Here is a 12,595-nt window from a genome sequence, read left to right on the forward strand (position 1 = left end):
TATTACCTATGTGTAATTAAAATAATACAATAAACAATCTTCATAAATAATACATTCACATGACTTTGACTGAATCATGTAACTGTGCCAATAAACCGAATGTAAAATGTTCCCATTACAGTTCAATCGATCGCACCAACAGCTGTAAAAAGATTCAACTGAAAAGTTCAATCAAGCCAAAGGTGCTCCGAGTTTCCATCATCGGGATGCAATTTCATCAGGGTTGCATTTTTGTTGAGTCTTGAGTGTTGCATTTCTCTGGCAGCACATGATGTGATCTTCAAAATAACTTTGCAAATTCCACAATATTGGCTGAAGAACACATAGACAGTCTTCTAAGAACCAAACGGGAATTAATTCGATTCCAGTTCGCACCCAAACGCAATGCTCTCTCTCTCTCTCTCTCTCTCTCTTTCTCTGTATACTCTGACTCTCTCTCCCTCTTAAGTTATCTCACATACTATGGACAAGTGTTGACTGACAGCTTTTCATAGTAGCTCTACGCCTAAGCGAGGGGACAGGAGCGGAGAGGACAGCAGTTACAGCGAAGTAGTCCGTACACTGCTGCAGCTACAGTACATGGATTAAAGCACTCTGCCTACTAGCTAAATAATAGCGATGTGCATTCCGGGTCTTTTCCGTGAGCCGCATCATTTGGCTCCGTTCAGCTAAAAGAGCCGCATAATTTGCCTCCCAAACGGCCCTTCATTGAAAATGCTGGAAAATCAACCGAGAACCATGAAAAAATTAACAAATCTCTAATGTAAAGACAAAAGAGTAAGTTACCATTATCCCATGTGAGATCGTGATATGCAAGTTCAACTACATTTTTACCTAGCCAAATTGTTAGATCGCCTGCGAAACGTTTTTTTTATGCACTTCAACAATTAGAGTGGACCAGAATGACTTGCTCTCCCCACTATTTATTGTTTCTGCATTCTGAATCATCCATCTTCAGATAATGATTATGTAGCTTAGTTGCAGATACTCGTTTGCAACTCAAAAAGCAGTAGTAATAGTAGTAGTATGCAAATCAGGGAGCCAAATGAACGGCTCTTTCACGAGATGCGATTTGGTTCCCAACGTTTGCCAAAAAGAGCCGTTCATTCGCGAACGACTCATCACTACTACATAGTAGTAGCAGGCGCTTTCGCGCAGTTGCCGAATGTGCTCGTCTGTGTGTTCGTGCAGAAAACTAAAGGAGAGACTGCTGAGTTGAACAAGGTAGTTATTGCAACAAGAAAGGAAGGGAATATTTAGCTAATCTTTTAAAATACTAAACTGGACCAGAGGACCTCTCTCCCTTGCATACATGTGTTATAGGGAGGGAGGGGAACGGCACAGAATTATGTTTAAATTACCCTCTACAGTTAACTTGGGAGAGTATTTTTGCTGAGTTGAAAATATTAAGTTTAGGTTCTAGAAAAACAAGATAAGTCGAGCGCAATGGAGAGCCAACCACCGGATCCGCAAATCTACGAGGACGTTCGAAAGAGCGGCTATCTCCGCAAGCAGAAATCCATGCACCGGCGATACTTCGTCCTCCGGACGGCCTCGGAGAGGGGCCCGGCCCGGCTCGAATACTACGAGAGCGAGAAGAAATTCAGAGGAAAGACACCCGTCCCCAAGAAAGCCCTGGTGCTGGAGACGTGTTTCAACATCAATAAGCGGGCTGATGCGAAGAACAAGCACATGATAGTGCTGTACACTCGGGCGGAGAGCTTTGCAATCGCTGCAGAAAACGAGGCGGACCAGGACGACTGGTATCAGGCCATGGTGGAGCTGCAATGCAAAAGTAAGTAAGCAAAACTACAACGAGCTCTGACTGCAACCCGACCTCTATATGGCTGCCTATCGTTATAACGAAGTGGCCATAGTATTACATCTGAACGTGGCGATGTAGCCCACTGCAGCAATTTGCTCAAATGCAGCTTATAAAAACGACACGTGCTCGTTTAATATACCACGGCTGTCATTGTTATTAGGCTATTTGTTATTAGGTTATTGTTATTAGTCATTTAAATGTTAAAAAAAATATGATTATTGTTATTAGGCTATTTTTAGGACATCCAGAAATGTGCATAACGGGAGTAACTTAACATTGCTCGTCAGCAGCGAGGAACGTCCCACTGCTCACTACCAGCGATGTTTTAAAAATGTCGGCACACGATTTTAGCGTAATAGTTTGAGGCATGCTCTTTGCATTTTAAAGACAAGTGATGTCAAAATATATCCATATTACAGTGTGTGGTAGGTTACTGTACTGTTTTGCTGCCTATGGACCATAATTTAAATATTATGTAAAATTACAGTGCATAATTCTTTGCATAATAATTATATTTAGCCAAGGTCCCCCAGAAACTGCAAATCTTATGTTCCAAGTTGCCGTGTGTGCTTATCCTTGCCAACACCCAGAGAACGTTAAACGTTATCATACTTTTTCCCCACACCCATATAGATAGTGTACTTGCTCCAAAAGTTCACATATGGACCAAATGCTTGTGGTTTGTACAGGGTTTAGAGAAGGGAAAAACAAGTAGTTCCATTAAAACGTTGCCTGTATCAAGAGTAGGCTATATTGGAGACAATGTTCAACAGCCAACCTTCCTCCTGCTTCTTCCATTCCCGAGTCAACCCTGGCCATTGCGCAAACGCATCCAGATTTTTGTTATGAGCCTGATTCTCTGTTTACTTAGTATGTACGAAAAAGTATGAACAAAGTATGAACACTCCCTACAGTAAGTCGCCAGAGCGTCTGTTAAATTACTAAAATGTAATTATAAACTGGGTGATTCGAGCCCTGAATGCTGATTGGCTGACAGCCGTGGTGTATCAGACGGGTATGACAAAATATTTATTTTTACTGCTCTAGTTACACTTGTAACCAGTTTATAATAGCAATAAGGCACCAATGGGGTTTGTGGTATATGGCCAATATACCACGGCTAAGGGTTGTATCCAGGCACTCCACGTTGCGTCGTACAACAGAACAGCCCTTATGTGGTATATTGGCCATATACCATACCCCATCGTTCCTTATTGCTTAAATGTATGTTTTTGTTTTCTGCTGACATGACAATATTTGCCAAGACAAGACATCACAGTAGAGGATACACACAAAACCAACAGCATGAACAAGTTTATACAAGATCCATATTGTTGGATACCTGTGTAATGTGCACAAGTATCAATAGGCATACTCATCTTCCATTCAGAGTTTTTTTGTATTATTTATTCATATTTGCAATTATGCACATACAGTAACAAAAAGCATCGATTTTCAATTTATACACGCTTTCAAATCCCTCCTGATATCAGCAGTTGAGCAAACCTTTTGTGCAAACAAAACTATCAAGCCAGGGGCTGGCTGTGGCTGCAATCACCAGTTTTTTCTGCAGTCTCATCATGGGAAAGAAAGCTCATAGACCAGTGACTGGGGTGGGGAGGACACATGATGCAATCTTGACAAACGAAGGTTTGGGTTCAAGGTACTTACAGCTGACCTGCTAGCCTACGTTATGTAAAAGAGATGATTACAATGAGGCGGAAAAGTAGGTGCCGCCGCAACAAATAAGAGAGAAAAGCAGAAGCCTCTTACTGTGTTGAACATGTCCTAAACATTCTCCACAGGTAACAATGATCAAGAGGTTGACATAGAATTGGACCTCTTTTGACTTGGTTAACCTGTGCCTTAAAGTAACGGTCCAGTGTTTCTATGAAATATGGCCTATAAATACTTACAATATGAGTGAAATAGTTTCCCTTCCAAAGTAATTGTCATTAAGTATGTTAAAAAGCAGCTTTTCTGTGTTGGAAGGGTGTGTGGGTACCCCAACAACAGAATGGTGTGGGCATATACCAGTCATTAAAATTATTCATGCGAGTAGACCGTTGATTGGCCAGCTCATCCTACTCTAGAATGGTGATTGGCCAGCTCATCTCCCCTCAGGAGTATGATATCCTACTCGATTAGAAAATAGCGAGCATTTTTTAAACGGTCTGTTGGAGATACAAGTTTGAGGTGGGGTTTTTGAAGTATTTTTCCCTTCAAATGTATTCTTTGGCCACAGATAGTAGCGTAGGACAACATTATTTAGATATAAGTCAACAACATTATTTGGGTATAAGTCAACAACATTATTTGGATATGAGTTAACAGAATATGAACTTTTAAAATGAGATTTTCACTGTACAGTTACTTTAACTAATGTCTTAGGCCTATGACATGTGCAAAGGGGTCCAGGCTGTCTCAGGCTTTAGTTGGCCCTATGTACAGATCTAGGATCAGTTTTCCCTATTCCAGTCCTAACTGTAACCAATTGGGCACAAAAAACAGCAACAATATGTTATGCATGTGTTTACATTTACATTTGAGTAATTTAGCAGACGCTCTTATCCAGAGCAATTAGGGTTACGTGCCTTGCTCAAGGGCACACCGGCAGATTTTTTCACCTAGTCATCTCAGGGATTCGAACCAGCAACCTTTCAGTTACTGGCCAACACTCTTAAACGCTAGGCTATCTGCCGTGCATATGTTATATGCAATAGGTTACATACTGTGCCTTCAGAATGTATTCATCCCCTGGACTTTTCCACATTTTGTTGTGTTAGACCCTGAATTTTAAATGGATTGAATTTAGATTGTTCTTCACTGGCCTACACACAACACCCCGTAATGTTAAAGTGGAATTATGAGTTTAGAATGTTTTACAAATTAATAAAAAATGAAAAGCTGAAATGTCTTGAGTCAGTAAGTATTCAATCCCTTTGTCATGGCAAGCCTAAATACATTCAGGAGTAAAAATGTGCTGAACAAGTCACATAATAAGTTGCATGTACTCACTCTGTGTACAATAATAGTTTAACATGAAAAACTACCTCATCTCTGTGCCCCACATATAGTGCATTCAGAAAGTATTCAGACCCCTTGACTTTTTCCACATTTTGTTACATTACAGCCTTATTCTAAAATGGATTAAATCGTTTTTTCCCCTCATCAATCTACACACAATACCCTATAATGATAAAGCAAAAACAGGTTTAAAACGGAAATATCACATTTACATAAGTATTCAGACCCTTTACTCAGTACTTTGTTGAAGCACCTTTGGCAGTGATTACAGCCTTGAGTCTTCTTGGGTATGACGTTACAAGCTTGGCACACCTGTATTTGGGGAGTTTCACCCATTCTTCTCTGCAGATCCTTTCAAGCTCTGTCAGGTTGGATGGGGAGTGTCGCAGCACCGCTATTTTTAGGTCTCTCCAGAGATGTTCAAACGGGGCTCTGGCTGGGCCACTCAAGGACATTCAGAGGCTTGTCCCGAAGCCATTCCTGCGTTGTCTTGGCTGTGTGCTTAGAGTCGTTGTCTTGTTGGAAGGTGAACATTCGCCCCAGTTTGTGGTCCTGAGTGCTCTGGAGCAGGTTTTCATTAAGGATCTCTCTGTACTTTACTCCGTTCATCTTTCTCTCGATTCTGACTAGTCTCCCAGTCCCTGCCGCTGATAAACATCCCCACAGCATGATGCTGCCACCACCATGCTTCACCTTAGGGATGGTGCCAGATTTCCTCCAGACGTGACGCTTGGCATTCAGGCCAAAGTCTTCAATCTTGGTTTCATCAGACCAGAGAATCTTGTTTCTCATGGTCTGAGAGTCTTTTAGGTGCCTTTTGGTGAACTCCAAGCAGACTGTCATGTGCCTTTTACTGAGGACTGGCTTCTGTCTGTACACTCTACCATAAAGACCTGATTGGTGGAGTGCTGCAGAGATGGTTCTCCTTCTGGAAGGTTCTTCCATCTCCACAGAGGAACTGGAGCTCTGTCAGAGTGACCATTGGGTTCTTGGTCACCTCCATGACCAAGGCCTTTCTCCCCCGATTGCTCAGTTTGGCCGAGTGGCCAGTTCTAGGAAGAGTCTTGGTGGTTCCAAACTTCTTCCATTTAAGAATGATGGAGGCCACTGTGTTCTTGGGGACCTTCAATGCGGCAAAACATTTTTGGAATTATTCCCCAGATCTGTGCCTCGACACAATCCTGTCTCGGAGATCTACGGACAATTAGTTTGACCTCATGGCTTGATTTTTTCTCTGACATGCACTGTAAACTGTGTGATCTTATATAGACAGATGAATGCCTTTCCAAATCATGTCCAATCAATTGAATTTACTACAGGTGGACTCCAATCAAGTTGTAGAAACATCTCAGGGATGATCAATGGAAACAGGATGCACCGGAGCTCAAGTCCGAGTCTCATAGCAAAGGGTCTGAGTACTTACAGTTGAATTTGGAAATTTACATACACCTTAGCCAAATACATTTAAACTCAGTTTTTCACAATTCCTGACATTTAATCCAAGTAAAAATTCCCTGTCTTAGGTCAGTTAGTATCACCACTTTATTTTAAGAATGTGAAATGTCAGAATAATAGTAGAGAGAATGATTTATTTCAGCTTTTATTTCTTTCATCACATTCCCAGTGGGTCAGAAGTTTACATACACTCAATTAGCATTTGGTAGCATTGCCTTTAAATTGTTTAACTCGGGTCAAACGTGTCGGGTAGCCTTCCACAAGCTTCCCACAATAAGTTGGGTGAATTTTGGCCCATTCCTCCTGACAGCGCTGGTGTAACTGAGTCAGGTTTGTAGGCCTCCTTGCTCGCACACGCTTTTTTAGTTCTGCCCACACATTTTCTATAGGATTGAGGTCAGGGCTTTGTGATGGCTCTGTTGTCCTTATGCCATTTTGCCACAACTTTGTTGTGGCATGCTTGGGTCATTGTCCATTTGGAAGACCAATTTGCGACCAAGCTTTAACTTCCTGACTTGAGATGTTGCTTCAATATATCCACATAATTTCCCTGCCTCATGATGCCATCTATTTTGTGAAGTGCACCAGTCCTCCTGCAGCAAAGCACCCCCACAACATGATGCTGCCACCCCCGTGCTTCACGGTTGGGATGGTGTTCTTCGGCTTGCAAGCCTCCCCCTTTTTCCTCAAAACATAATGATGGTCATTATGGCCAAACAGTTCTATTTTTGTTACATCAGACCAGAGGACATTTCTCCAAAAAGTACGATCTTTGTCCCCATGTGCAGTTGCAAACCATAATCTGTCTTTTTTATGTCAGTTTTGGAGCAGTGGCTTCTTCCTTGCTGAGTGACCTTTCAGGTTATGTCAATATAGTACTCGTTTTACTGTGGATATAGATACTTTTGTATCTGTTTCCTCCAGCATCTTCACAAGGTCCTTTGCTGTTGTTCTGGGATTGATTTGCACTTTTCGCACCAAAGTGACTTGCCAAAACTATAGTTTGTTAACAAGAAATTTGTGGAGTGTTTGAAAAACGGGTTTTAATGACTCCAACCTAAGTGTATGTAAACTTCCCACTTCCACTGTATATAAATAAAGTATTTCTGTTTTTTAGGTTTAATACATTTACAAACATTTCTATAAACCTGTTTTTGCTTTGTCGTTATGGGGTATTGTGTGTAGATTGATGAGTTTAAAATAAGGCTGTAACGTAACAACATGTGGGAAAAATCAAGGGGTCTGAATACTTTCCAAATGCACTGTACAATTACCTGTAAGGTCAGTCAATCAAGCAGTGAATTTCAAACACAGATTCAATCACAAAGACCAGGGAGGTTTTCCAATGCCTCGCAAAGAAGGGCACCTATTGGTAGATGGGTAAAAAAAAGCAGACACTGAATATCCCTATGATCATGATGAAGTTATTAATTACACTTTGGATGGTGTAACAATACACCCAGTCACTACAAAGATACAGGCGTCCTTCGTAACTCAGTTGCCGGAGAGGAAGGAAACCTCAGGGATTTCACCATGAGGCCAATTTTGACATAAAAACAGTTAGAGAGTTTAATGGCTGTGATAGGAGGAAACTGAGGATGGATCAACAACATTGTAGTTACTCCACAATACTAACCTAATTGACAGAGTGAAAAGGAAGCCTGTACAGAATATAAATATTCTAAAACATGCATCCTGTTTGTAACAAGGCAGTAAAGTAATACTGCAAAAAATGTGGCAAAGCAAATAACATTTTGTCCTGAATACAAAGTGTATGTTTGGGGCAAATCCAATACAACACATTACTTAGTACCACTCTCCATATTTTCAAGCATAGTGGTGGCTGCATAATGTTATGGGTGTGCTTGTAATCGTTAAGTACTGGGAAGATTTTTCTGGATAAAAAAAAACACGGAATGGAGCTAAGCACAGGCAAAATGTTAGAGGAAAACCTGGTTCAGTCTGCTTTCCACCAGACACTGGGAGATTAAGTCACCTCTCAGCAGGACAATAACCTAAAACACAAGGCCAAATCTTAGCTCGAGTTGTTGACTCAAGAGGTTGAATACTTATCAAATCAAGATATATTAATGTTAGAATTTTTCTTCCACTTGACATCACAGAGTATTTTGTGTAGATCGTTGACAATTTTTTATTAATTTTTTATCCCACTTTGTAACAGAACAAAATGTGGAAAAAGTCAAGGGGTGTGAATACTTTCTGAAGGCACTGTAGACCTCACTGATCCTGGATCTATGTCAACAGTTTCTCCCCCACACACAGCACTACGCATGGAAGAGACAGAAGGAAACTGCAACAGCGGAGCACCCTCAGAGACCCCAGAGTGGGTATGGGATGTGGTTGCCAGATTAGGGAGACCGGGAGCAGGGAGGGAGAAGAGAGGGAGGACAGGGGGTGTTTCTCACTCTCTCTAGTTGTCAGCCAATAAACAATCGGCAGAGCAAACCATATAAACGACCCTGTCGACTCTTCGTCTGGTCAAACATTTTGACATCTGTCTTTTGGCATATCTTGTGTCAATTGTGTCACTGAATTCTCTGTTATTGAATGACAGCTTAACTCAACATTGCTCAGAGTGCTGGCACCCTCTCCTCCTGTTTGTTTAGGGTTGTGTTATAAGCGTAAATCTATTTTCTCTGACTGGTCTAAAGTTTAGACATTTCTCAGTCAACCCCAGCGCCAGCCAGCTACATCAATCTACACCCATACGGCTCATATTGCATATAGGGTCTAGCTCATGTGGTTTCAACATTTTCCATCTCTTTCATGCAGACGTTTGACAAAATAATTTTTGAGGTGAATGAGGCCAACTTGTGTGCACACCCACTCACACACAACCCTTGGCATTCCAACCCATATAGAATAAACGGGTATGTTATACAGTGCTTAGAAGAGTCGACAACAAGCTCCTCCCATTTTAAATGATGCCATTGGGAAAATGGGCGGAGTCTCTGTGTCAGTGACCATCTAGTCTTCGGGGTTTCCGTCCAGTAAGCTGAAAGTGTATGGGGGTAACGTGAACCCCCACTTGTACAGTTGGGAGAGCAAAAGGATTCACACCCACCCAGATACCTTTTCAGTCGAGCAAATACTGTGCCGCTGCCACTTTCAAGTCATGTCAGTCTCCTTGATCCTATAGGTGTGGAGCAGTGCTTTGTGACATGCTATGGCTTGAACTGAGGTTTTGAGCCAAAGCTGACACATTGAGAGGTAGCTACAGTATTATGTTACAGCTCTACATTATTATTGGCAGTGTATATGGGAACAGTGGCTACAAAGGAGAGAAATGCATTCTCTCTCTCTCCACACACTGTAACGATGTTCGTCTGAGGAAGAAGGAGTAGACCAAAGCGCAGCGTGGTACGTGTTCATGATGTTTTAATATAGCCTGAACACTGAAACAAAAAACAAAAGTAGAACAAAACGCAACAGTTCTGTCAGGCACTCACACAAAACAGAAAACAACTACCCACCAAACACAGGTGGAAAAAGGCTACCTAAGTATGGATCTCAATCAGAGACAACGATAGACAGCTGACTCTGATTGAGAACCACACACGGCCAAACACAAAGAAATAGAAAGCATAGAAGAATGAACATAGAATGCAAGACATAGAATGCCCATCCCAACTCACGCCCTGACCAAACCAAAATAGAGACATAAAAAGGATCTCTAAGGTCAGGGCGTGACACACACGCACATACAAACACACACACGGCATATGTTTTACTATTCTTGTGGGGACTTAAAATGAACCCCTAACCTTAACCCCTAACCCTAATTGTAACCCTAACCCTTACCCATAAGCTTAAAATATCATTTGTCCCACGAGGGCTAATTTTCTTTGTTTAACTATCCTTGTGGGGACGTTGGGGGATTTCCTGTACCCATGGGGAGCCCCCCCCCCCCCCCCCACACACACACAGAAAAGCCTAACAGACAGCACAGCAGTTAGTCTGTGCACCCGCTGCCCACTTTCAATAACTGCCCCAGTCTCAGACTCTCTCCGTGCTGCGTTCTGGGAAACTCACCTGGAGCAACCAGGGACTGCCTTCATGTCAAATTCTCGCAGGCAATCTCCCTCCCTCCGCTAACCCGTAACTTTCACAAATACAGTCCAGCTGCCATGCAGAGACCGAGAGAGATATTGAGATCTTTATTTGTTCAGCTGGGTCCAAGGAGGCCATATGGCCAGTAAATACAGTATCAAACTGTAAGAGAAGCTTATTTACCAAACTATTTATATTCACTGGAGTGTATCAAGGCTGAAGTAGGGTATTAGAAGTATGGAGCATCATCGTTTGCCAGGCAAATAAAGTGCTCTGGCTCACAAGCCACCTCAAGAACGGTTGTTGGACCTAGTAAACAACGAAGCAGTGTAAACTGGAGATGAGAGATGAGATACACAGTACTGTTAAGCCAGGCGGCAGGCAGGGGCACTGTGCACACTCTCGCTAACACACACACACACACACACACACACTAGGAGGTAAACCGCTCATTAAACTATAGTGTCAAACACAACCAGCAAGCCACAACCCAGAACAAAGGTCCTTCCAGGTCTGTCTCGATGATAAACAGCTACTAAGCTCTGATCTACAGTGAGTTGTCCCTTTTGGCCTCACATAAATCACAGATATATTCACTGGTGTATGATCCACTAACCCCATATTAGCTCTGATCTACAGTCAGTGTTTCCTTTTCACTTCATATAACAGACATGATGACTGTTATCTGATACTCTGACTCTATATCAGTGCAAGCCAAGACACCACTTCACCCATGTGGATACACTTGTCTCAAGGCATGGCTGTAGTGTAGTATTTATACCCAGCCCTTGTCAGTCAGTCTCCCAGTCATCCAGGCAGGCGGTATGACCTGGATCTCACCGGTGGCCGCCTCGGCCGGGGGAGGCGATTAAACGTTGAACCCAGTTAAACTGCTGCTCATCTCCCTAATTAGACCGTAATTGTTGTCTCCGAGTCGGGCCGACTCAGCGCTGCCTGACGGGGACAACAGGACTGTGGGTGTGAACCGGAGCTAGCTTAGCCTAGAGCTATTTTGACCACTAAGACCCAGGGGCTGTGTCCCAAATGGCACCCTATTTCCTATGTAGTGCACTACTTTTGACCAGAGCCCTGGTCAAAAGTAATGCACTACATAGGAAATAGGGCACCATTTGGGATGCTACCTGAGTAAGCACTGTGAGCTGGACCCTCCCTCCTCCTTCTCACGTTAGCCACAGGGCCACGGGGTCATTTCCTATGCAGAAAATAGTTTACACCCATTAACACCCTGTAATTTCATTCAACATGTCGGGCTAGCCCGTGTTTTGCTGGGCAGGTAGATCCCCTGTTGCGCAATAGACCCATGTTCACTCTCAACAGTCAGCTACTGTAAAAGGTCAGCCCGAAGGCTCAGCTCGACATTTAGGCTTGAGAGTGATCAATTTAAATCACCTATATGTGCTTCATATGCATGTTATATGTGCAACAAGCGCGATTTATCCCAAGGATAGTCGGTAAGTCTCCCATAATTTGATTGACATGAAGGAAAGGCTGAGAGAGGAACACAATCGATCACGTTGATGAGTGTCCATATGGCGCGATGCAGCTGTGAGCAGAGGACGCTTATGCAGGTATAGAAACCTTTTTATGGTGATATTGATCTGCTGGTTGATAGTACATGATATAGGCTAACCACCAGCTCACTGCACTGTGGTGCAGGACCAGGTCAATGGGTTCATCTCAGTGGTGATGTCACGTTCTTTCAAAATCAAACCCAGAAGCAGACCAGGACAAGGAGAGTAGGAAGAAGGTGAGTATTTATTTACAAGTGAATGTGAATGGGTAGATATATCCAGGTGGCGTAGCGGGCAGCGGTGGTGAGTTGATGGGAGTAAATAGGTGGATTCAATGGGGTAGCAGAATCCTCCGACGACCAGGCGGGAATGGGGTAAATGATCCGGGTGAGTAACTGAAGACAAAACAAACGGAGGTAAGTTTAAGGCAAGCAATACGTAAAAAACAACAAAACAAATTCTATCCAACTTGAGGCTGATACTATGGCACAACATACTGTTCATGGCTAACGATCCGGCAGGGAATGGATGTCAGGTCCGGGCTTATGAAGAGGAGAGATGATGATCAGGACCAGGTGTGCAGATAGCTGATGGGATACAGGTGCGGGTAATCAGAACTCCCAACTGGCTACATTGCCCGGCAACCAGACAGGGTGCGTTCCAGGACGCCGGAAAAAACACTCCA

The 12,595-nt window shown here is 42.9% G+C and overlaps 1 protein-coding gene across 1 annotated transcript in view; it reads left to right on the plus strand.

Moving 5' to 3' along the window:
• Positions 1-1,137: 1,137 nt before the first annotated feature.
• The window catches only part of si:ch73-335l21.1 (insulin receptor substrate 1-B), a 73,789-nt gene continuing 62,331 nt past the window's right edge, over positions 1,138-12,595 (plus strand). The window contains exon 1 of the mRNA XM_038975827.1: positions 1,138-1,795. Within this exon, the coding sequence (XP_038831755.1) occupies positions 1,447-1,795 (349 nt within the window). The 5' untranslated portion in view covers positions 1,138-1,446. The remainder of the gene's footprint in view (positions 1,796-12,595) is intronic.

The sequence above is a fragment of the Salvelinus namaycush genome, chromosome 36 (genome assembly GCF_016432855.1).
Source record: "Salvelinus namaycush isolate Seneca chromosome 36, SaNama_1.0, whole genome shotgun sequence".
Taxonomy (NCBI): Eukaryota; Metazoa; Chordata; class Actinopteri; order Salmoniformes; family Salmonidae; genus Salvelinus; species Salvelinus namaycush.